The sequence below is a fragment of the Miniopterus natalensis genome, chromosome X (genome assembly GCF_054644295.1).
Source record: "Miniopterus natalensis isolate mMinNat1 chromosome X, mMinNat1.hap1, whole genome shotgun sequence".
NCBI classification, from domain to species: domain Eukaryota; kingdom Metazoa; phylum Chordata; class Mammalia; order Chiroptera; family Miniopteridae; genus Miniopterus; species Miniopterus natalensis.
This window is the reverse complement of record NC_142103.1, coordinates 67,124,114-67,149,548: the sequence shown is the minus strand read 5'-3', so window position 1 is coordinate 67,149,548 and position 25,435 is coordinate 67,124,114. Positions and strand designations below refer to the sequence as shown.

The window sequence follows — 25,435 nt, the reverse complement described above, 5'->3', positions numbered from 1 at the left end:
CTAAATGCTCTGTATACCACAGCAAAATGGCCATTCCCACTGGTGGATTAGTAGATGAAATAGGACAGAAGCCTGTAGCCTGGGAAGGCACAACCTGTTCCCATCGTACTTTTGTGCCCCTAGAGCCCTGTGCCCTCCCCAGCTGCCTCCACATGCTCCCTGGGATTCCTCCCCCTGACCCTCCTTGCTGAGCTATGCTGCAGTCCCTACAGGAGACTGAGACCTCCTAGCAGAATCTCTTCCCAAGCTCTGCCTTCTGATGTCCTCTTTCTGCCATCTCAACTTGGGTCCCTAGGGTAGGTGCTGGGCTGTTTGGGTCCCCTGACTTATCATTTGTCCTCTCTCCCTCACTGCTCCTATTGCAGGTGTTGAGCTGCAGGTTGGGGAGCCTCCCAGCCTTCCCTCTCTTGTGGTGATCACCTGATAAGAAGGTGGCATGGAGCTGAGAAATGTGAGTGGTATTCTGGGGCACTGGAGCTGAAGCTGAACCATGAAGGCTGTATCTGGAAGTGGGAATGACCACCAGATAGTCACCCCACCCTTACCTGGTGGCCGCTGGTCCACGTTTGTGAGGATGAGAGTGGGCACCATGCACATCCTCATCATCCAAGAGAGGGGTGAAGCCAGCAGCTAAGTATACCCTGTGGAAGGAGGCCAGGCTCAGTCTGGGTTCAGAACTTTGTGTCTGTATGTCTACTTTCTCCTGAGAGGGTAGCTTCTGACACTGACAAAGGCTGGGAACTGAGGAGCTGCTCAAACAGATGCTCAGAGCACAATATTCAGATCTCACAGCTGCTTGCCACTGGTGCAGTGTTGCCTAGTGGCTAAGTCCATGCTCCCTGGAGGCACATTGCCCAGATTCAAATCAGTCTTGCTACTTCTCAGCTGTGTGACCTTGGACATATCACCTGACCTCTTTGGGCCTCAGTTTTATCATCAGTGAAATGGGGATGACAATTGTGTCTGCTTCACAAGTTATCTGAGAAGAGTAAATGAGTTAATAGATGCCAAGTACTTAGAATAATTCCTGAGCCTTAGCATGTGCTAAAGTGTTCCTGTTATTAATACTGAGTCCATCAAGTTTATCCATAAACTTGAAACAGATTGAGTGGGTGCTGTCTTGCCTGGCCTTCCCAGGGGTAGGCCACATTCTCTGTCTTTCAGGAAAACTGACTCTTACACCACACCAAGCAGTCGCAGCTCATAGGGTATCTTATCACCTGTACAGGCCTGTACCCTTCACTTATGTAGCACACTCACTAAGAGTTCCTGGTGTTTGTTCCTAAACCCATTCACACCACTTGTAACCATAATCACTAAATTATTAAGTAAACTAATGAGAAATAACTTTTTTTTTTTTTTTTTGGAAAGACAGTAAAAGCAAGTTTCTTAAAAATCATTGTCAAAATCAGTATAGATAAGACGATATAAAAGACTGGGTTAAAAATCATAGAAATCTAGAAGATTCTTCAACTTATTTTGCAATGTAATTTGAGGTTTGGCTTCATTTTAAAGAAACTGAAAGCAAAAACTTCATTTTGTGATGGAGTGTAAGCAAGAAGGATGATCTGGATGAATATTACAAAATGAAGCAGCCAAGAACTAGACCCTATCACTTTGGACCAGAAGTCTTCTATGACAGCCACCAGCCAACTGAGTCAATCTGCATGACTTGCTGGCCAGCACACAGTGATGCAGGCTGCAGGTGTTGGCTCTTGCACAGTCACCATAAGTGACAGATCAAAGAACTGAGGCCCTGGCCCAATGGCCTTTCCTGGCACCTGCTGAGGCACTGTGGTCCAAGGCTGGGGCCTGCTGTCCCCTTCCCATGTTGGCTTGGGCTCCTGAATTTGGAAGTCAGGACTCTGGGTCCAAACATCAGTTGCAAACTAGTCAAGTTAATGAGGGCAGGGAGACCCCAGGGGGCTTGAAGAAGCACAGGCAGCTGGGAGGGCTGGTGGGGGAAGCAATCAGCAGAAGCTCTCCCTTGGGATGCCTTCTGTAGCTTGACTGCCCTAGGGCAGGGTGCTGGCAGGCAGGGTGCAGTCAGGCTCTCTGCAGACACTGGCTTTGCCATTCTTTTCTGGCCATCTGTTCTGAACTATAAACGTTCTAGCACAGCTCAGAGCTGAACTATCTGTGTGAACATCTGCATACCTAACGTTTGTCAACCAGGATGACTCATGCTTGGTTTGGAACCACTTGGGGACAAATGGGATCTTATTACTCCCCAAATTACTGATGAAGTGGCTCCTGATTCTACCTAGGTCTAAGACCTTAGAGCCCAGCTGGACATGCTTGTCTTCTAGCTTGTCTCACTGGGGCAGCTGCTTTTCCTTTCACTAAAGCTCAGTGCAGAGCTGGCCAGGGGAGAAAGGTGGGGCAGGAAAAGGAGGCTTTGGGGCTTTTGCATGGGAAGGGAGAAAGCAGCTTCTAGCTTGTTCTCAGAGCTCAGCCAAAAAGCAAGAAGGCACCAATTCATCCACCATTTGATCATTCATTTGTTAGTTTGTCCCTTCACTCATTCCCCACACATTCATTCTATCTACCCAGTGCCCACCCAAGCAGGAGCTGGACCTTCAGTTGCAAGTGGGCCCTGGTGCCTATTCTGGAGGAGTTTTAGAGCCAAGAGGAGGAGTAAGATTCAAGCATAGGTACTTCCCAGAAGTGGGAATTGCAGGGACAAAGGATGTGGTGGGGGCTGAAGTGCTGGAGATGGGAGAAACAGTAGGGAAATGACCAGCAGCCCAAGCAGTTTTAGCTGCTTGACTCTGGCCTGCCACCAGGGACATGAGAGAATCAACAACTTGGGGCCACCTGCTTCCCTTGTGCAGCTCACCCTTCTCTCCCAGAGCTGATGTCTGCTCCAGCCAAGACTTCAGGTGGGGAGCCTATGGCTCTGGATCCCATGTTGCTATCCCTTGACTGTACACTTGACCTGCTGTGGAAAGAGAAGCATTTGCTGACTCTGATTGGATTTTGAGCTAATCTAACTTAGACGTCCTGAGAGTGGGTCTCAAGGACCAGAAGCCCAGGCCCTGGGCTGTCATTCTGCACTGCTCCAACTGGAACCAGGCCAATATCAGCAAATATTTCTGCTTTTCTCCAAAACCTTTTGGGCTGGGAGGAGGAGTGGAGCCAGAAAACTCAGGAGGAGGATGGCACAATGGAGTGGGGGGCAATGGCCAACAGAACAAGGCACAGGCATTTGGAGCCACTAATAATTAAACCATAGATCCTGAGGCAGAGACAAATCTTCACCCATCCTTGGTCCCCTTCCCTCATTCCCACGGCTAAGTCCCAGCTAGGGGTGCTGGGCTCCATACTGAGAAGATGGTGGCTCCTATCCACTACTGGCACCAGCTTCCTGCTGAGGAAATGCCCAACTCTCAGCCACTGATCACCACACCTGGGTTCCCCTGATCAGTGAGATGGTTGTAGGAAGGTTGGGCACAACCATGCCCTCTGGACTCATCATTCCTCACCAAGCCTCCACCTCCCATCCTTGCTGCCCCTCCCCCCACATTTCCCTTTGTGCACAGGTCATCCTGGAAGTCCCTTCTAGATGCTCTGATGGAGCCCATGCATTGTTTGGTCACTGACTTTCCCATACTGACAAGAACTTGGAGGCCTTGTTTTCCCTGGCCATTGGTAGGAGTGCTTTCAATGACATAAAAACACAGTGAGGTTGGGCCAAGGGCTGGAGTGGGGGTGGCCTGGCCTGAAGTTTCATCTTCCTGTGCAACTGGTTTCCTGAGGGATTTTGGCAGGGGTCTGCCCCTCTCCAGGCCTCATGTATTCTTTCATTCATTCTTCCAACAGATATTCACTGTGAACACGGTGAGTAGGGCAGTCCTCGTCCCAGCTCCAACCATGGACCTTAGACTGAGGGCCATGTGAGCTCTCTGTCCCTCCGCTGAGTTACCTTTCAGAGTCTGGATTGGGGCCCTTAAGGGCCTCCTCACCAGCCAAGTCTCTCTTGGGCTCTCTGGAGCTGAAGGTTCCCTTGTCCTTGAAGTCCAGGGAAGACCTATGAAAGAAAGAAACATAAGTTAACCACTCAGCAGCCACTCACACTCAGGTGGAGGCAGTTACCTCATCCCTAAATGCCAGCTGTTTCCAAAGAGCTTAAAACTTGATATTGCAGGATTGGCCAAGTTTCAAAATCTCATTACTAATAACTACTGTTGATTGAGGGCCAGACCATGACTCTGCACGCATTAACTCTCCACATCAATTCCACAACAGGGGCACTGTTATTATCCATGTCCACTTTCCAGATGAGCAGAATGAGGCATAGAAAGCCCAAGTGACTCATCTCAAGTTTCATAGGTAACAAGGGGAAGAGCTGTGAATTGAACCCAGTCTGACTTCGGAGTTCTGGACTATAATCCTCTGTGGTGTAAGACTGATCCTAACCTCCCAATTCAACCTCCCTCTGTTTTCTCTGAGGTCATCAGAGAGCCCCATAGTGTGAAACCCAACAGAGACACTCCTATTATTATTGCCATTCAAGACAATAATAATGACCCAGTGGGACATTTCCACCTTCTCTCCCCCATCCATCCATCCTGATTCTGTGACACCACACTCTACTTCCTTTGCCACACCTTCCCAGTCTCCTTTGTTTTTTTCTCTTCGGCCCCTTAAACTTTGATGTTCCCAGTGTTCAACTCCATTTGCATGCTCTGACACCTTGACCGCTTCCTCTGCATCCATGGCATCAACTGCTCCTCTCTGCTTCTTCCCACCTCTCCTCTGTGCTCCTGACCCATAACCCCCACTGTCTTCCAGACTGGTCTTCCGGTAGCTAATGCTAAACCTGGCCAGACCTGACTACTCCAGACCAGCCAGCTGCCTCCTCCACACTTTGGTGTGTGCCCAACTTGCCATCCCCTCTCTCCTTGATTCCCTTGACATTGTAACCCATGTAAAAATCAACATTGAGCCCCATTATTTCAGCTTTCATCTGTCTGCATATAACATGGAAATATCTTGAGCCCTGACCTTTCTCCCAAACCTCAGCCACAAACCATCGAACTCTTCCTAGTAATATGCGTTTGGATGCATACAAATAATCTCACCATATATCCATACAAAAAACACTAAGTATTTATATCACCTCTCCCCTTGGTTCCCACTAGTATAGTGAGTTATGGAGCAAAGGTGCAGGGTGGGAGTCAGGTAGCCTGGGTGGGAGTCCTGGATCTGCCTGCTCTTGGCCATGTGACCCTTCAGGGTCTGTTTACTCATCTGTAAAATGGACGTAGTGACTGCATCTACTTGGGGCAGGGCAAGGCTTGGAGAATTCTGGCTTTCCTTCTTTCTCTCCAACTTGATTTTTCTGATGGAAAGTGGGAGAGGGGCAGTCCAAGAGCTCTTAATGAGCTTGGCCACTCCCAGATCAAGTGTCAGAGGCCTTATGGCTCCTTCAGAGGCAGCCTGGTTTCCTCCTGCATTTCTAGGAGTCACTTTGCCCCTGTTTCTCAGAGACTGGTCACCTTAGAAAAACCAATGAAGTGGCTTCCAGTGTTGCCTGATTAAAGACATTGTCTCACTGGATGATTCTTGATCATTCCAGTAACAAACACTCCTACATTCTTATTCTAGGCCATGCCCTGTGCTGGGATCCAAAGGGAATGAAGTCTCTGCCCTCCAGGTGCTCAAGGTTCTTGGGGCAAACTGACCCATGAGAGGACAACTGTGTGGAAGATTCTCTGGTGTAGGTATGAACACAGCACTGTGAGAGTTCAGTGGGGAAAGTCCTTCACAGATACTACCTCAGAAAGAAATGCAAGGAGGGAGGTTCCCCAGAGGAGGGACATCTGAGATGAGACTGAAAAATGCAGAGGGGAAAGGCATCCCAGTGGGCTGGCAGGACTGCTTCTGCCTTTTAGAAATGTTACCCAGGTAGAGATGTGGAGGAGGGTCTGGAGACAGGGCCCTAAAAGACAGTTACAGACAGCTGGGCAAGTGATGGTAGAGGCCTGGACCCAGGGGAAGGTAGTAGGGACAGAAATATCTCTAAAATAGAGTGGACAGGACTCAGTGCTTGACTGGGGCTGGACTGCAGAGGAGGAGCCAAGGAGAAGATCCATTAGGACTCATCTTTGATGCCACTTTCTCCTGGAAGCCTTCCCTAACCACCTCATCCCCATGCTGGTGAGAGGTCCCTGCTCAGAGCTCCCAGTGCCTCAGGGATTATCTTGGGCATATACTCTGGCATCCCTCCCAGACTCCAGGCTTCAAAAGGCAGGGTCCCAGACCTGGTGCCTTACAGCTGCCTCCCAGGCTCTGACATTGAGGTCAGATGTTCAGTAGGGGCTCAATAAACACTAGTTGGGTGAATAACTAAATGAGCAGGAGAGAGAGTGCTGCAGAGAGGCAGGGAGGCATTCTTCCCTTGGCCTGTCCCTCCAGGGAGAAGTGGCCCCTCTTTGCTCAGACCTCCTCTTGCCCAGGCCCTAACCCCCTGAATTCCACCTTCCTGTTTCCTGGCCATCTGCCCACTCTCCCCAGGCAAGGGCTGGGCCTGATGTGCTCCCTTCCGGTTGTGGCCCCTGTCCCTCACCCTCTCCAGCACTGGACACGGTGGCATCATGAGCTGTTAGGTTGACCCAGTGACTCCACCCCATTCCCAGTGGCTCCCCTCACACAGGCAGAGCAACTGCTCCAGTGACCTCATGGGGCTTTGCAAACCCCATGTCCTCACCCAGCATGGCTGGCCTGTCCGGTCCTCAGGGCTCCGCAGGACTGAGCCACCATAGCTGGTTCATGTTTACATCTGCCTTCCCCACCAGACAGTCAGCACCTGTGGTCAGGGGGTCTGCTGGGACTCTGCTGGGTACCTAGAGTGGAGCTTGGCTCCCACAGACCAAGTGCTTATTCCCCAATAGTTGTGAAGTAAAAGAATGAGATGGGGACAGAGAGCCCAGGTCGACCATGTCTCCCACCAACCAGACTCCAGGCCTCATCATTTGCCTGCTGGCCCTGTTAACCTCGTCTCTAAAATGGTGTGGAAAGAGCATGAACAGCAGCAGGGTCCCTGTACCTCATTCCTTCCAGGTCTGGGGCCATCAGGCAGAGTCCTGCCCCCGGCGTCATGATCTGTAGGCGGACAATCTCTTCACCTCTTGTGCTGTAGCCAAAGGAGAGAGCCAGAGAGATGCTGGTAAGAAAAGTTTCCCCAACTGTTCTGGGCTTCCAAGGGTGTTCTCCCTCAAGAGACTCCTGGCTAGTGAAGTGGACACCCAGATCCATTGCTTTTTTTCCCCCTCTTGGCTTCTCTTTCGCCTTGAGCTTTCTTGGTGCTGCAGCTGAGTTTGGGCCACCAACCTCCAGGCTCCAGAGGAAGGGGAGTGAAGGGCCCCTTCACCAGTCTCACACTCTCAAACCCAGCCCCCTTCAGGCACAGAGAGGAGCCCTTTTGGGTGAAAACAGAAGCACCCAGCCCCAACACCCTGTCTGTAGCTGCTGCCACAAACACTGCCTATGGCCAGATTGGAGTGTCCAAAGTGGCTATTTGTGAGGCCAGTAGGAACTCTGAGCTCATGGCCTAATGCAGACTGATGATGAATAAGATGCCTAGGAAACCTATAAACCAAATTTAAAGTGAGAGCCAGTGGGAGAGGGATGGCAGAGACTGAAGGATGACGGGAAGTGGGCCCATGAGCCCACAGAGGATCAGACATTCTCAGTACTCAGTAGGTCCCTCTGAGGGTTCCTGTGCTCAGAGCCAGGCCTGCAGGTGACAGCACACATCCCTTCAAGTCTGATTCATTTTTTTGGCTCCATTGCAGGGCCTGATACCCAGTAGCCTTGGGCCATGGTGGTGGCCAGAGCTGGAGAGAACCTAGAGCTCCTTGACTTCACCCCAAACCACACCTCCCTAGGTCCACTTCTTCTTTTGGTTGCCCATGGGCACTGGGCTGGGCACTGGGGGTCCAGATGGGGGCAAGCCTCAGGCCTGCCCTGGTGAAGCCCCCAGCCCAGCTGGAGGGAGATGCGAAAGGGGGGGGGGGTGGAGGTTGGCAGGTATCTTAAATGCCGATACCAGATATGGTGCAGCAAAGGGGAGCCACAGGATGGGCTTAAAGTAGGGGATGAGGGCTTGACATGATCATACTGGCACTTTAAAAGGCCACTCCAGGGTCCCTAGGAGGAGGAGTGATCAGAGGAGCCAAAGTGAAAGCAGGGAAGTGGGTGAGCCTGGGTGTTGACCCTGGAACCTGGCTCCAACCTAGACTGGGAGTTCGTGGAGGGCTAGATTAGTGGGTTACTCATCTCTGTCCCTCCTGGGGACACTGGAGATGACCAGAGTGAAACAGCAGGGCTGCCAGGGACAGGGCCTTTCCCCACATGAAAGCCAGGAGGGTGCCCAGTCCACATGGGCAGCTCTGATCTCCACCTGTCTCCTCCCATGACAATGATGATGACAGCATAAAACCCTTGGTCACCAGCCTGATTCTGCCCCATCTAAAGCACAGGGTACCAGGGAGCAGGGACACACTCCACTTGGGGATGTTACAGGCAAGTAAAAAAATACTTTCTCACTGGTGTTTCTTGTTATGTCAGAGAAGAAATAGGAACAAAGTATTGCCTCAGTCTGCCCAAGCTGACACCTCTCCCTCAACACCTTCCTTCTCCTTCGTCATCCCCTTGAGCAACTGCTTCTTAAAGACCCAGGTCAAATGAGAGATCTTCCAGAGGGGCTGTTATGGGTTGCATTACATCCCCCAAAAGGTATGTTGAAGTCCTAACCCCCTGGTATCTATGAGTGTGACCTGATTTGGAAATAGGGTCATTGCAGATGTAATTAGTTAAGATAAGGTCATGCTGCAGTATGGTGGGTTCCAACCCAATATGACTAGTGTCCTTATAAAAAGGGGACATTTAGACACAGGAACACAGAGAGAAGACACCCATGTGAAGGCAGAGGCAGATATTGGAGTGATGCACTTGCATACCAGGAAGCACCAAGGATTGCTGGCAATACCAGAAGCTAAGAGAAAATTCTAGAACAATGCTCCCCTAGAGCCTTTGGAGGGAGCATACAGGCTTGCCCATACCTTGTATTAAGACTTCTGGCCTCCAGAACTGTGAGGACTAATCCCTGTTGTTCAGTTCACCCAGTTTCTGACACCTTGCCACAGCAGCCACAACAAATGCATTCAAGAACCTTCCAGCCTCTCCTCCCTTGTAGCCCCACACAAGCCTGCCACCTCCCCAGACCCTCAACCAGATGGTTCTAGTCCAATCTGAAGTTCTCAGCTAGGCTAAGAGCTGCTGAAGGCCAGGAACACTCATTCATCCAGTGCAGCCCCAGCTGCCCGTGGGAATGTGACTGACAGCGGCCTGTGCCAAAGAGTGTGCAACTCATCAGCTAAAAAAGGGAGAGAGGCAGGGGAAGGAGGAGGGAGTACAAGTTTCACCAGCTATCCGAAAGCAGAGTGTTCCTATGAAACCTTTCAAAAGTCGAAATTGAGTAAAGGGAAGAAGCAATGATCTGAATGCTATTTTTGCTTTTTACCTCTTTTCATAAAAGCAAAAATCCTCTTCAGATTTCTTTTGGTTAGCAAATACACATACTAATGTAGGCCTTTTGGCTTTTTTAAAAGCAAACTGGCAGAAGGTGAACTTTCAAAAATTGGGAGATACCTGTACCTCCTCCTCCAGAGCCCACACATGCATTTTACTCAGAGGCCAGCAGGCGATAATATTGGCATCATTTGTCATTTGAAGAAGGGCCCTGCAAATCAGCAGGCCTCTAGTGGGGAGCACCTGACAATACCAACACCCAGGCACTACTCAAAGGACTTTACAAAGCCTCTTCCTATTTAGTATTTGGGGCAGCCTCAGGTCGTAGTTATCACTGCTCCCTATTTTACACATGAAGAAACTGAGGCACAGAGAGGTAAAGTGACTTTCTCAAGATCACACATCCAGTAAGGGGCAATGCCAAGATTTTGTCTTGTGCTGGAAGCTGTATTCTTACCCACTGCTTCCCAGCTACCCTACGAGGCAGCATGCTGAGGCACAGTCTGCAGGCCCTGCCCTGGTTGGATGAGGCAGAGTGCCAAGGAAGCTTGAACAGTGCTGTGATAGGGCAGCAGTCAGGCCCAGGGGCCCTCACACAGGTCAGTCTTTCTGGGAGAGGGTATCCAAATGAGCTCAGTTTGGAAGGTGGGAAGGAGTTATCCCACAGCAAGAAAAACTAGATTAACCCAAGAAACCAAGCCTGGGGGACATGGAGGGAGGGCCCCTTCCATGTGTGAGCGGTGTATATGGGTGGGTGATGGTGGAGACAAGTAGAGTAGATGTGGACACTGGAGTTGAGGGGCCGTTGGGATGCCCAGGCAGGCCTGGGGTCTGGAGCGAGAATGGAGTTCCAATGGAAAGAAAGAGCTGGAGAGCCCTGAGAACACAGCCTGTGGGCATCCTTGTTTGGCAATTCCTGACCCAACCTTTCAGCCTTCCTTAAAGTCTATAAAGGGTTTGGAACCTAAGACAAGGGTGCTTCTCATGGTTGGCCTGCTGCATGAGATGAGGAGCTGACCTTCAGACTTGAGCCAAGGGGAACAGAACAGGGGCAGGCTTGTGGTGGGGGCAGCCTCAGCAAGACAATGCCTGGGGACAAGGCTATGATATTCTTCTGTCCCACTCTGCCATGAAACAGCTTCTTCTGAGGTGCTGGAAGACCCGGGGTTTGGTTGAGTCACTGCTCCCCATAGGGCTAGGATTCTTTAAGGGTCATAGCCAGGCCTGGACTTCTCAGATAGGCAGGCAGACAGGAGCTGGGCATTGGAGACTGATGATGGCTGCCTGGCCCAGTGCAGGGCCTGACTGGGTCAGGTTAGAGAGGAAGGCTATCCAGGACTGGCCAGCAGCTCACCTGGAAGCTGCCTGGTGGGGTCCAGATATTTGGTGATTGCAGAATCTGAGAAAAACAGCACTATGAGAAGCATTATGCCTGCCTAACCAGCCATTCTTCCGGGAGGAAGTTGACTCATTGTGAGACACCTCTGGTGTCTGGAACATTCCAGAATCTGGTTCTAGTTCTGTTTCCCGGGGCTTTACAGGCAAGTTTTATCTGAAATATACAGCCTCCAGAACTGGAAGACAATACATTTCTGTTGTTTGAGCCACCAGCTGGGGTATTCTGTTATGGCAGCTGCAGCAGACTTACCCAGCTATGACAGCCAGGTAGTGGGTATTAAACATTCAAAGGAATTTTCTGGAATAAATGTCAAAATGCCTCTCAAATCTATAATATAGTACAAATGAATTTTCCTCATATATTCTGTTTTAAAAAGCATATGAAACTATTCATTACTTTTTTTAAAAAAGAGAAGTAAAGAAGAATCAGAGATGTGCACTGTTTTGGGCTGAATTGTGTCCCTTTCAAAATTTGTATGTTAAAGTCCTAACCTCCAGGACTTCAGAATGTGCCTGTACTTGGAGATAGGATCTTTAAGAGGTGATTAAGGTAAAATAAGGTCATTGAGGTGGACTCTAATCCAATCTCACTTGTATCTTTATAAAAAGAGGTGATCAGGACACAGACACCCCCAGAGGGATGACTATGTGAGGACACAGTGAGATGAGAGCCATCTAAAAGCCAAGCAGAGGGCCCTCAGAAGGAGCCAATCCTGCCAACATCTGGATCTTGAACTTCCCGCCTCCAGAACTAGGAGACAATACATTTCAGTTGTTTGATTCACCCAGTTTGTGGGACTTTGTTACAGCAGCTCTAGCAACCTAAGACAGCCCCCATATCCTATCACCCACCAAGTCCCATCAATGCTACATTTGTGAAGAGTTCTCAAATATTTCCACTTGTTCAAAAGTTCTTATGGATAAAAGTTCAGACAAACAGGGAGGATCAAAAGAGGGATTGAGTGAAGAGGAAGGGCTTTCTGGCAGAAAGGCCCCAGGTGTCCCTTCCCCTCCTCTCCCAGACCCAGCCCAGCTGTCTTGCTGCTCCCTCTGGGCAGAGAAGGTCTGCAGCCTCGCTCTCCACTAGTACTGTGGCAGGTGATCTGTTTTTCTCCTGGCACAGAGGTGACCCTGAGGACTGTGAGCACATATAAATCACTGTGGGGCTTGAGCTGAGGAGGGGAATGGGGCTTGCAGTGGCATTATGAGAGCTGGAACAATTCCTGGAGTCCCCAAAAGTGACCTGTAGCGATAGGTGCTCTGCCCCTCTGGCTTCAGGGTCTTCCAAGGGTGCCACAGAGGCACAACTTTTAGCAGACCTGGATTTGGGCAGAGCTCCAAATTCAGGCAGGCGCTTTAAACAACAGCGACAATAGGGTGGTGGTGTTCTCAACAGGACTTAGGCTTTGGCGCAAAGTACTAAGAGGTATTGATTGCTCTTCATTCACAGGCAAGAGAGCACCATTATCTGCTCAGACACTCAGAGCTCAGAAATCAGGGAAAATCAGGGCCTTGCCTGAAGTGAGATCACCAATGCTCAGTCTGACCCTGCCTTGTCACCCCACTGCCAGATCCTCCCATCTGACCAGCTCACAGGCCAGAGCCAGTTCACAACACCCACCTGGGCTCCAAGCTCCTGGCAGGGCTCAGCAGACTCGGCATGCGCTCAATCCAAATTGCACGAGACACTTTGGCTCGGCCTCTGTCCACACTGGCAAAAAAGGCATCTGTGAGTGGCATGGGGCCTGTGGAGCCTCCTTTCCCAGCAGGAGCAGGAGGACAGGGTTGGCAGGTTGAACTTGGCCAACTTTTAGAAGAGCCGTGAACAAACCTGGTGCCCTGGCGGCAAACCCACTTCAACCTCGTGACACAGATAACCACAAAACAGACAAGAGTTCAGTGCTCTCTTCCTGGAGGCCAGACTGTTTTGCTCCTTTCAGCCCTAGGATATCCAGCCAGATAGGCCCTCACTGACTCTGAGTCTCTGCAAGGAGGTGACCTAGTTCCACAGTGACTGAGTGGCAGGCAGGCCTGGCAGCCACCAGCCCCAGGCAGAGATGAGTGATTGATTACCTGCTGGAGCCAGGAGGGGATTTTGCCAGAGCAGGTGGGTCCTGCCTCTTCTCAGAAGGCCAGTCCTCATCCACCACTTCCACCCTTTGGGCAAGAAGAGAAACAGATGCATCGCTTGCTCAGCTGCCCCTGAAGGACATACTTTCTTTCAGTGGAGTCTATGACCATAAGGTGGCCCAGGCTGGGGGCTCAGCGATTCCACCTTGTGATAAGGACAGCGTACTATGTTGAATAGTGTCCCTCTAAAATCCATGTCTGCTTGGAACCTGTGACTGTGCCCTTATTTGGAAATAGGGTCTTTGCAGATGTTATCATGGTTAAATTAGGGCATGATGGAATAGAGTGGTCCCTAAATCCAATGGCTGACGTCCTTATTAGAAGAGGGAAATTTACACATGGACATGTGAAAGTCATGTGAAGATGGAGGCAGAGACTGGAGTGATGCATTTATAAGCCAAGGATCACCAAGTGTTGCCTGTAGCCACCAGAAGGTAGGAAAGAGGCCTGGGACAGTTTCTCCCTCAGAGCCTCCAGAAGGAACCAACCCTGCTAACGACTTCATCTTGGACTTATATTCTCCAGAACTTGGATACAATACATTTCTGGTGTTTATGCCACACAGTTTGTGGTACTTGAATATAGCAGCTGCAGGAACCTAATATAGCCATCAAGAGCACACCACCTTCTGCTGGCTGTATTCCAGTCAGCCTTTCTGGTCTTCCAGCACAGTTTTTAGTCCTCAGCTCATTACGAAGGTCTTCCCTGTCTACCCAGTGGAATATCCCTAAAATTCAACTTTCCAGAAGTTTCTTCCTTGTCCTCTCCAAATATTCTCCTCTCCCAGAAGATGTCCTTTTCACCTAATGGTGACACTCCTTCCTCACTCAGCTGAAGTGTTCTGATGTCCTGATCATTCCTTTTTAAACCCTCTTCACCCTTTAGTGCCCATCTCTAATATCATGGTCACTTCCAAAGGCTTGGTCAGTCAGGCAGGGACTCCCAATGACAAGCCTCTGGACCCCATCCCCATGATTGCTCCTGTATGGGCATTGTCCAGCCTGTCCCTGGTAAAATGGGAGGGCAAGGGAACAAATCCTTGTACCCCATAACTACTTATGCTTCAAAATCCCAGAGGCCCTTGGAAATACTATGGTTCCATATTGGGTCAGGGGACCAGCCCTGTTAGTTACTGGCAAATGAGAGAGTTCAACCACAAGCTGTGTTTTCTCAGCTAAGCTCCTGCCTACACAGAACTGGATGTTGAGGCCATATGTGCCACCACAGCCACCCAGGTGCTCACCTGGCCTCCTGACAGAAGCCGTCAGCTCCTTACAACTACCCCTGCTCAGGAACAGCAGCCTCACCCCATCCCATGACCCTTTCCCCAGTGTCCACACTACACCCCTGCCAAAAGGTAGCCTTCTCCATGGCCAGCAACAGGCCTCTAAGGCCTCCCTTACTGACACTTACCTCTTTGCAATGAATGGGGCCTGCATCTCCTGGACAGGGCTGCTGGAAAGGAGGTAGAAAGGTGATGTGTTGGGCAGAATCCATGGAGAAGACAGGTGACATCATGACCACTCTGCCCCAGAGGGTCCTGGGCCTCTCTCTCATTCCCAGCACCTTGTCTGTCCTGATGGCAGCAGCCAGATCCCTCAGTTTTCCAGAAAACTACATCTGAGAATCTCAGAAGGTCCAGCTAAGAAGGCCCACTCACCCCACCCTTCACCAAGCAGAGGAATACCGGAACCCTGAAGGGACAGGAACTGTTCAGAGCATGGAACTGGATGGTGGCTGAGCTATATCTCTTGCTGTGCAACTCACCTGGTACTCTTCTTGGCCGCTGACAGGACGTAGGAGCGCTCCCGGGGAGCTGTCTTCCTCACCACACTGCTTGCAGCTTCTGACCTGTGGTGGCAATGGGGCATCTGACAGACAGGTACTCAGAATGGCTCTGGCCACCACAGCAAAGCAAGGGGTCAAAGCCAGCTTAGCGCCTGCTCTGAGGACCATTCAGTGGAAAGAAGAGACCAAAGGAAGTGCAGCCCTTGTTTATTGAGCAATGGATGCTGCCAGTCCACATTGGCTCATTGCTTACACCCCAGGAAGGTAGGTGTTACTATCACCCATGATTTACAGATGAGGAAACTGAGGTATGGGAAGTCGTAGTGGCTTGCCCAGGATCACACATTTAGCTGGTGTCAGAGTAAGCAGTCAATGCCAGGTGGCCTGGCTCTTCCCCAGCACCTTCCAGGCACAGGGATCCCTGTCATTGTGAACTCTGCCGTTAGGATTGCTTGGCTGCCAGGCCCTCAACAGGGGCTTTGCTCTGTTTCTTGAGCTACAGAGGGGGTGGCAGACATTGGGATTGGGGAGGGGCAGACTGAGCCCAGAGAACTTTATTTCCTTGGGTCTTAGCTGCTGCCCAAGCACTTGGCCTCATTTTGGGGTGAGGGGCATTAGAACCTCTAGAGCCTGGCCCTGTCCCCCAGGCATGCAGGCCTTCCACTGACTCTGCACACACAACACATACACAGAGGGCTCTTCTGAGGGTCCCCTGTGCAGCTTATTTTGGTCTTTTTAAATAAACTGATATAAAGTCCTGAAGCACACCCCTTTCCACCCTCTGTTCACAGATGAGGCTGTCCCTCAACCCTTGTTACTTAGGTTCTGCCTCATAGAATGTTCATAAGAGGGTCCCCTTGAGCTGGCCCAGCAATGTGGATGGTTTTGGGACTCAAGGATGACACCTGTTGCTAGCAGCCACTCTTCCAGCTCATAGGCCAGCAATGATGTCCTAAGTGTTACATATTTCACCACCCCAACTGGCACAATTCTTATTTCACTAGTCTGTGCAGACTTGGGCCCCAGCCCTGCCCATGGGATGACTGGTGAGTACTATTACCTCCGTTTCTGCTCATCAGAAGAGAAGGGCACATCCTCCTCTCCAGCATCCCCTGAGGCTGAGCTGCGCCTGATGTTGTAGGGTGCCCTGAGGGATGGGGAGTGAGAGGGATTGAGGATGCTGGCAGTTATGACTCCTCCTCCCTGTTCCTCCACTCCTGCTCTCTGTCATAAGCTGCCATCCTCAGCAGCTTGGCTTCCTGACTTCCAACAACACCAACATGTTGGCATCATTGCCTCTGGGTCTTTGCTAATGCCACTTCTTTCTCCTCGAGTGCCAGCCCTCTTCTCTCTCCATGTTTCAACTTTAATTGTCCTCTAAGACCCAGTTCAAGCCTCACCCCTTCTCCAGAAAGATACCCTAGCTGCTCCATGCCACTGGACAATGGTGACAAGGAAAAAACAATATAAAGATGTAGGGCCCCCGGGGACCATGGGCACAACCTACAATTCTGTCCAGAGCTCCCCAGCCTGGGCACACAGGAGGGGGCCTTTGGTACAGGCCATGAGGGAAACTCTAGAGAGAACCCCAAATACTTAAATCTAAGTAGCAGCTCAGATTTAGGCACAAAATGCCCATAACTGATAGACTGTCATGGCCAGCAGCATGCTTAGGATTGTCAGGCCTTAGCCTGGCCTGGCCTGGCCCAGCCCATGCTGAAAGCCCAGGCAGGGGGAGTAAAGAGGCATGTCCAAGAAACATAGCTGGAAGCAGCCTCAAGGCCATGACCCATGATCCTTTCTCCAGACCTACCACCCCCTTCTACAAACTTCCTGCACACCCTGCTTTGCCTCAGATGAGAGTGCAGTGTGCATGGACATCCAACTTTCTGGGGCTTGTCACCCTCTGGTGGGCTCCAGGTCACATCATCAACTGGCAGGGACATCAGGCCAACAGGACTAGTACTCCTGGACTGTGCCCAGAGGCAAGCAGCTCACTGCCCTCAGAAGGCCGGTGTTTGGACTCGTCCATTGGAGGAGGGAACTGAATTGGGTCTGCAATTACATACTCACAGCTTCTTGTAGTCCTCAGTGGTCATCTTGTATCCAGAGGAGGAGGGATGGAGAGGCCCAGTGGGAGCTGCTCTCACCAGACTGGCCATGCTGGAGAAGCAAGGAATTTTCATGTGCCCATCTGCAGGCCCCCTGTTGCCTCCAGATTTGCCTACATAGCCCAACAGGCATATGGTAGGTGGATGAGAGAATGCTGGTGACCTTTCTTCTCTGCTCTCAGCCCTGCCAGATACCCAGAACATCTGCAGCATCCTGAGCAGGGCAGCCCTGCTGCCAAGGGCAGACCCAGCCCCCTCAGCTCTGCCTTTCTGATGGAGTCCGAGTTTGGCCTGACATCAAGATGTAACAGTATGCCACCTCAGCCTACTGGGAAGGTGCCTGAAAGCACACAGCTCACTGCAGTCAATCAGTAAGTCAAAGCTCCCTGCTAGTCAGGACTGGCTCAAGAGCAAGGTCACCAGTAGTGGCCCAGGGACTCCCAGAGACCAGAGGGCCCAAACCAGGCTACACACACACCTGGGGGCTTCCAGTTCCCATGGTGCAACTGTATCACCACCTCCCCCCCCTCCCCGCAAACACACACACACACACACACACACACACACACACACACACACACACACACACACACTCATCTCCTCTGGTCCCCTCTGTGTTGTTCTCCAAGGCCTTACCCTACACAAGAACAAAGCTGCCACCACCACCTCAGTGACAGGCAGAGTATTCTCTCTGCCATGAGCCTGGCCCAGGCCCTCATAACTCCCCACTGGCTGGCTGGCCAGTGCCCCATGGACACACCTTTTTGGAGCTCCGTTGGCCTTATGAAAGTGCTGCTGAGGCTGGGACGAACTGTCTATGGGCTTGGTGAACACTCCCCTAAAAGACAGCCCGGAAGAAGCAGTCCATTAAGCTCCCAGAGAGAAGCCAGGGGGCAGTGCAGGTGGGTGCAGGGAGGCCGGCAGGGTCCTGCCATCACCTACCGGATGATATAGCCAGTGGAAGCCCTTGTGCTTGTAGGTCTGCCAGGGAGAAAGAAAGCATGAAGTGAATCATGGCTTTGCTGGAGGGTCCTACTTTCTCCTGTCCCCAATGACAGCAAAGTGGCTTGGCTGGTGGGTGTCCCAGTGCAGTCAGAACGAGAGGAATAGGAGTGGCCAGGAGCTTCCCAAGAAAGCCAGCTACCATGCACCCCTAGCCTGGTTCCTGCTCGCTCTGCCTGTCTCTCTCATGCTCCCCAGGAAAAGTGCCTGTGGCTGATTGTTCTGGATCCAGACCAGCATGGCCCTGACTCACAACAGGTGCCTAGGAAGGCATGGTTTCTGGCTGGGCATTTGTTACAGAGGTGTCCCCTCCACATTCTGACTTCTCCATGGCTTGCCAGGCGTCTCAGTTCTCCTGAGTGAGAGCTTTTGTGGGATTGCTGACAGCCCTCCCACCTTCTGCTTTTGAAGCTGATCCAGCTCAGGCTTGATGCTCCATGGTCAGAGGCTTGAGGCTAAGGACATGGCAGACAGAAGCCATGGCTCCTGACCTATTCCCTACCCCCAGCTTTTTCCAGGAAAGTTCATGAGGGCTTAAGGGGCAGAGCCCAGGTATGAGCCAGCCAAGGCCAGCTGACCCTCTCTTCTCCCTCCTATGGGGCTTCCCCTCCTCCAACCCCTGAGACACCCACATCACAAGTCTTTTTGGAATTTTGGGACCTGAGGGCATGGCCAAGGCTTAGTCAGTGGCTGAAAAGCACTAGGTTCCATGTGCTGGGCACTTCCTGATTCAGAGCAACTGAGGGGTTTCAGAGAACTCAGAGGGTTGGAGGTGGGATCCAAGGTCTGACAGTGTGGGCAGCCAGGGCTCAGGTGTAAGAGATAAGGACTCTTCCCAGAGACAGAGGAGCTTGGGGCTGAGCAGCAGCGTTGGGCCTAAGGGGCCTCATGCAGACAGGAAGGGCAGCACAGAGGCCCAGTGTTCTCCACCTCGACAGACCCTGTATTTGACTGAGGACAGCCTCCTGGAGGTGACTAAGTTCCAGGAACACTTGGGGTGAAACCTGAGAAAGAAAGGCCTCTTGCACCCTTTCTAGCCACAATGAGCATTTTTGGCTAAAATGCCTGTGTGCTGGGGAGGCTAGGCCATGGCCCCTGGTTGGCCCTGGATCCCCTTGGGAAAGAATGAGAGCTGAGGTTTATGTAGACTTCTGGGTACCCCTCTCTGGGCCTTGAGTCACAAAACCCCAGGACGTGCTTTCCAAATGTACTCCCAAACTAAAGCCAGAGGTGAGACCTGTACCCCTAAAGTAAACAAGCTCCCCATGAAGAGACTATCCTTGAACTCTCTGCAGGTCCTTGCCAACCTCACCAACTGCAATTCTCTACTGTATGTTCATCTCTCTACTTGAGTTGTACGTGTGGCCCCTGCTAGGATGTCAGTTCCCTGAGGAGAGGGCTGTTTCCTCTGTGCTCAGCACAGGACCCAGCAGGTAGTGGGCACTAAGTCATTGAGGGATGAGGGCAAGGCCACAGTTGCCAAAGGCAGCCCCTGGGGCTAGCAGTGAACTTGGATCCCTCCCTTCCAGATGCTGCCACTATTTCTACCACCACCTGAGAAAGGTCCTGGCAATGCACTTGCTGTCAACTGCCAGCTGTTTGGAGAAAGGAGCAAGCCTGAATTTCTGTGTCCAACCCCCCTTTCTCAGGAGCAGTTCCTGAAGATTTGGGCAGATGTTTCCACACTTCAGAGCCACCCTGGACACCTCTTTGCAAAAGTCCTTGAAATAGAGAGGGGACTTTTCCCCTTGGACAGCTGTCAAAATATATCATCCTAAACTTAGGAGACAGTTGTCGAAAATGTGAGAGTCTCCCCTGGCATGACAATTACCAGGGGCACTCAGCAATCAGGGCTACCTATGGAGGGAGTCATGTGTGACTCTCAAAGCACCTCACAGACATTGTCTTACTCCCTGCAGGTTTTTTTTAATGACAATTTTGATCACAGTTGACAAGTGGAACCATGGAGGTCCAGGAGGGAAGGCAGCTGGCCCAAAGGCCACACAGCAAGGCCAGGAAACTAGACCCAGTTATTCTTGCTTTCCCTTTCCCAAGGGGGAGCAGAGTGGAAAAACCCATCCTTCTTTTGAATTTCAAATGACATGCTGCAGACCCTGACATCCTTTCTCAGCTTGGACTCCATTTCTGTTCCCTGAGGACTGCAGCATGGGGCCCACCTACCAGCCATCTGGGTACCACTTCTTACCTGGCCTTTGGGATCTCCCCAGGTGATGAAAAAGATGTGGCACGACTCCGACCAGAGGGCAGCTCTCTGGGGAAAGAAAGGTCTCCAAAAAGTGGCTCCCAAGCCCCCTACCATCAGCCACCCTGTGGCCTCCATTCTAGAGACTGTCTGCTGGGTCCCAAGGCAGCTGAGAGAGGTACAGTACATGCACCCCAGCAACTTGACTCACCATTCCCATCTCACCTTCTCTTTCCACAAGCATTTGCAAATGTACACTCCAGCACCCAGGGCTTTCCTGCCCTGTGACTTTGGTTGAGTTTTACCCTCAGCTGCCTTGCTTTCCCCAGCTGGCCTGTGGCCACATTGCCTGGCTGAGCTCTGAATGGTGAAAAACCCTTAGTATCTCCAGGTGTGGATGAGACTCATGGATCACATCCCCAACCCCACCCCATTGCTGCTGGCCCTCCTGGCCTCCTGGACTTACAGGGTGTGGCCCTCCGATTCATCCTGTTTGGTGATCCAGCTCTTGTCCCCCTTCAGAGTGGTTCGCACCTTCATCTGCCTGAGGACGTTACTGCGTTCCTCCTCGCCTGCTGAGAGAGGCTTCCCTGGCAGGGGCAAGGCTACACAGCTTCAGAAGGAGACCCCAGCCCCAGGACCCTGGGTTTCCTTTCCAGCCTTCCCAAGATGTCTCTCTCACTCTGCTGCCCAGGCAGAGCTCATGGCCTTGGCAGGACCAGCCTGGAAAAGGGCAGCCACATACTGAGCCCGGGACTGGGACAAGAGGGAGCCTGGGCCTCACCTTTGGTGCTGCTTCCAAGAGCCGAGATGCTCATGGTGTCTGCTCTGCAGGTCACTTCTCAGTTGATTCAACAGGGCTCCTGGGGTAAAGGCAAGCACATGACTATCACTTCATGCATTTATAATAGCTTTCGGGTCACCAGTGGTCCCTCGCACCCCAAGACTATCCAGACTGTCCTTTGGGCATTGGGAAGCAAGAGCTGGTGGAGTCCTGGGTGGCAGGTAGAGGCCAGAGAGTGAGCACTTCCTGGATCTGCCACCACCAGGTGGAACACCCACACATCTGTCCAGGGTCACTCACCTGGAGAACAAGGCATAGGCTGCCAGGGGCTGTCTCTTTGAGAGATGGCTGATGAGGGAACACTACAAGCTCTCTTAGCTCTGATGGCCAGAATCCAGGCTATAGAAAGTATGAGGGAGAGAGTGGCAGTGAGGGAGCCTTCACAATGCCACACAAACAGCAGGCTCTCTGGAGGTCAGCACCAGTGGACTCAGAAGGAGGGACCCGGGGAAGGGCAGGGACTGGGGGAAACAGCTGTTTTGAAGTTGGACCATCTCTCTCAGTACTCAGTAACTGTCTGACAGACCTTGGACTGGTCAGTTAACCTCTTAGGGCTGCCTCAGTGTTCTTATTTGTAAAATGGGAGTTTAAAAAGTTTATCCTTCATGACTGCTAGGAGGACAGAATACATGAATGTCTTTCAAGTGCCTGGTACTACCTGGCACATCAAAGACCTCAGGCCAGTTGAACAGGAGCAGTAACTCTCAATCTGTCCTCATTGAGAGAGGGGACTGTGGGTGGTCCTCAACCAGTAAAAGCATGGCCTGGCGGTGTGCAAGAGTTGGCTCCATCTCCAGTGAGGAAAGCCCAGGGCCCCACTGCCAACTCTTAGTGGCCCCTTGGGGACCAGGCAAGGGTGGGGGTCTGGTAAGGGCTTGCTGCTGTGTTTGGGAAGCAGGGGACATCCTGTGCTCTGCTTTCTCTTCCTCTCTCTGTCTTCTAGCCCTGATCTCCCTCTTTGCTTCCTCTCTGCCTTTCAGCCAGGTGTTGCCCTCCTGTGGCCAGTGAGGGGTGGGCTGTGGTAGCCTCTGATGCCTTTAGCACCGTGAAGGCTCTTTGCTCCCGGAAGGCCTGGGAGTGAAGAAACCAGTTCTCCAGGTTGGGACTGGCCCAGAGCTGCAGGGAGATGGAAGGCCTGCGTCATGGGTTTAGTCACAGCCCTGATCTGCTACAGCCAGCCTCTTGGGCCTCAGGAGAGGAGTTGGAGTCTCAGGCAAGCTGGTATGATGAGAAGCAGGGGCCCTGGCTCTGTTATCACAGTTCTGAGGCAGAGCAGCCTCCCTCTTAGGGGTCTGCCACCCTCTGGGCCCCTCCATGGCCAGGACTGAGCAGCTGGGCTCTGCTGCTAGTTGGCAAGTCCTGGACATATTTCCATGGAGGCCAGGGGCACACTAAAATGGGCAGGGCAGGGGGCCAAGAGCAAACCAAATTTGCCATGTCAGCAAGAGCTGGCTTTCCCATAAATTGCACCAAATGAGCAGCCCAGAAGGCCTGAGCCTGCTGTGTGCCAGGAACAGCACCTCATCATTGTGAATGGGCACCCTGTGTGCCCAGCTCCTGCACCAAGGGGGCCACGTCAGAGTTCTACTGAGCAGAGCACATTCCACAGGTGATCTTCACGTGCCCAACTTTCCCATCCCAGCAACCCATGAAGTGGGTGGGTTGCACAGACAGAACTGCCTCCTGAGGTCTTGTTCCCTTGGTCTCCTGGTGCTGCTAACTGACTGTGAGACCTTGGGTGAGTCCCTCACTGCCTCTGGGCCTCAGCTCAGGAAGTCTGACTACTCAGTCTTTAGGTTCCTCAGAAACCCATCAATCTCCTCTTGACAAACCTGTTGGTCACGTTGCCTAGTTTTCTGCCTAATTAGAACCAAATAAACCACTTCCAAAATCAGGAGGGACTCACACACATGCAGGATGACAGAAGTAGAGGGGCCAGTGGGGACTCCCAGACCAAAGAGGCAGGGCCACACACAGAGCCCACAGTGATGGAGGGAAGAGCTGGGGTGGTACCCACACTGCCTTAGGCCCTGTCTTTACAGCTAAGACCCCAGTCAGAAGACTTGGACAAAGACCAGGGCCGATGGTTCATTTCAGAAGTCAAATGTCTTTTTTTAAAAAATATATATTTTTATTGATTTCAGAGAGAGGAAGGGAGAGGGAAAGTGAGATAGAAACATCAATGATGTCAAGAATCCGCTGCCTCTTGCATGCCCCCTACTGGGGATCAAGCCCTAAACCATGGCATGTGTCCTGATCAGGAATTGAACCATGACCTCCTGGTTCATGGGTCAATGCTCAACCACTGAGCAACACCAGCCAGGCCAAATGTCTTTTTTTGATGGGAAAATCTATCTGAAAGAGTCAGAAAGTAGAGCCTTTCCACGGGACTGGAGAGGAAGGCAGCTCTTTGGTCAAGGGGTTTTTAAAGTGATGAGTGCCAGCCAGACAGATGGACAGGTAAGGTTTATATTTAGATCCCTGCTAGAGATCTGGCTTTTCCCTCCACTTCACCACTCCCTCCTCTCCCCATCCTCCCCACCCTCAGGCTTGGTTCAGGATACAGTCACTTCTCACCTCCTCCTTGACTCACCTGCTTTTATCTGTGCCTCTTTCCAGGAGCGCTCATTGGCCCCTGATCCCACTTGGCCTGGCTTCTCATTCAACTTCTGCGGGCTGTCCACTGTCTAAGACTGGGGGCAAACTTCCCAGTCCAGTCCACTTACCCAGCCACTTTTCTCTCTACTCCCCACCCCAATGCTGACACTGTTTTGGAAAGACCATGAGACTCAGCATCCCTAGAAAGTAGCCCTCCAGCTCCTCCTGCCTCCCCTTCAGAGCCTGTCTTGCCTGCCCTTGTTCCTAGGGGCCTTTCCCCTTCTCTGACTCGAGTGCCTTGGTCCTGTAGACCCAAGTCTTCCCAGACAAGACCTGTCTCCTCTACCAACCTCAGCGAGGACAGAGTCCAGGCACTCCTCATACCCTCAGCACACAGCTTGCACTGACCACCCCTGCTGCTGTGCTGGAGGTTGGTGGGGGCCATGCTTCTGACTTACCAAACATTATTTACCCCTTCTTGGACCCAGGTCTCTGCTCAGACCCACCATCCCCTCCCCTCTAGAGAGCAAAACAGAGCAGAAACCCAATTAAGAGGCAGCTGGGAAAATCCTCACTGCAGACAGGAGCTGTTTTGGAGAATGGGGAGCTGACCACTCAAAAGGGCATTTCCTAGGCAGCTCTCACACACTGTTGGTGGGAAGGTCAATAGGGGCAACTTTTTGGAATACAAATCTCCATATCTTTTGAAAGCCTTAGAAAGGGCAAGCTTATTGATCAAGTGGTTCCCCTTACTGCCACATCTCCTAAGGAGACAACAGCATAAGTGAACCAAGTATACAAGAGGGGTGTCATCGCAGCATTGAGTGTGATGGTGAAAACTTGACAGTAATCTAAATTCCCAATAGTCATTTTTAAACCTAAAATGATTCATCATTCAGGCACATACTATAAAACTATTACAAATGATATTAATATATATGATATTTAACAAGTTTTCGCATGTATGGTTTTCATATATCATTAAGTGAAAAGTGGTTGTTAAAACGAGATGTGTAGGATGGTGCCATTTACTTAAAAATATATTTACATAAAAATGCACATGGAAAAAAACACCTGAAAGGATATATACCAAAATATTTTGTTCCTCTGTAGTTCTGATTTTTCTATCATAAACGTGTATTGCCTGTGTGATAAACACTAAAGAAACAGTGGTTTAAGCAAATGAAAGGGGAGTTGGGGCTGCTTGGAGAGCTAAGGATGGGCCTCAAAAACTGCTAAAAGGTTGGGACACGAGGAGAGTGTACTGATGCAACAGTCCTGGGAATTCTCTCCCTCTAGTGGACACTCTGGGCCTCTGGGAGCTCACTGTGCTGTGCTGCACTGTCCAGTGCCTTGTTTTGGGTGCACAGAGCCTCCTGCAAGAGCTTCCATCCTCTTTGTCCACCAGCTCCGGGTGGGGGATAGCAGGTGGTATGTTTAGTAATCTTATCTCAGTTGGGAGGTCACAGCAGCAGCTGCCCCAGCAGCACAATGCAGAAGCACTCCAGGGATCAGGAGGCCAGCTTCCCTCACAAAGGCAAGGGGCACAGTAGGACAGAAGGAATGCTCTTTGCAGGTGCTGAAGACAACTCCCCATCCTCAGGCCTCCTCTACCCTCCCCCCTCCTCACCACACCCCCATCGCCACTGCCCTTCCCAGGAAGGAGGCTGTGGGGGAGGGGGTGCTCTGAGACTGGATGTTGGCAGTGATGGTGCAAGAAGATCTGAGTACCAGGATGGGGGCCTTGGCCCTGCCCTTCCATGAGGCCCTGGGATGTGGGTTGTGAGCACACTAACAAGGCAGGCGCCCAGTTCAGGGGTCAGA

General features: G+C 51.5%; 1 protein-coding gene and 1 long non-coding RNA gene across 3 annotated transcripts in view; one reads left to right on the top strand and one right to left on the bottom strand.

Moving 5' to 3' along the window:
* ZNF185 (zinc finger protein 185 with LIM domain) overlaps positions 1-20,238 on the bottom strand; it is a 50,723-nt gene extending 30,485 nt beyond the window's left edge. The window contains exons 1-13 of the mRNA XM_087813332.1: positions 20,173-20,238; positions 17,907-17,945; positions 17,725-17,802; positions 16,927-17,016; positions 15,914-16,000; positions 14,833-14,916; positions 14,479-14,520; positions 13,009-13,092; positions 12,557-12,646; positions 7,052-7,138; positions 3,926-4,030; positions 2,840-2,941; positions 546-641 (exon numbers count right to left, since the gene is read on the bottom strand). Of these exons, the coding sequence (XP_087669458.1) occupies positions 546-641; positions 2,840-2,941; positions 3,926-4,030; positions 7,052-7,138; positions 12,557-12,646; positions 13,009-13,092; positions 14,479-14,520; positions 14,833-14,916; positions 15,914-16,000; positions 16,927-17,015 (866 nt within the window). The 5' untranslated portion in view covers position 17,016; positions 17,725-17,802; positions 17,907-17,945; positions 20,173-20,238. The remainder of the gene's footprint in view (positions 1-545; positions 642-2,839; positions 2,942-3,925; positions 4,031-7,051; positions 7,139-12,556; positions 12,647-13,008; positions 13,093-14,478; positions 14,521-14,832; positions 14,917-15,913; positions 16,001-16,926; positions 17,017-17,724; positions 17,803-17,906; positions 17,946-20,172) is intronic.
* On the top strand, positions 5,537-19,521 carry LOC107537969 (uncharacterized). 2 transcript variants are annotated; one of them, XR_015713672.1, is made up of 6 exons: positions 5,537-5,726; positions 7,066-7,171; positions 8,575-8,742; positions 12,386-15,117; positions 17,147-17,335; positions 19,496-19,521. It is a non-coding gene; the product is annotated as an uncharacterized LOC107537969 (long non-coding RNA). The 2 variants fall into 2 exon arrangements; XR_015713673.1 differs by lacking the exon at positions 19,496-19,521 and having other exon boundaries at positions 5,537-5,722; positions 17,147-17,379.
* Positions 20,239-25,435: the final 5,197 nt, after the last annotated feature.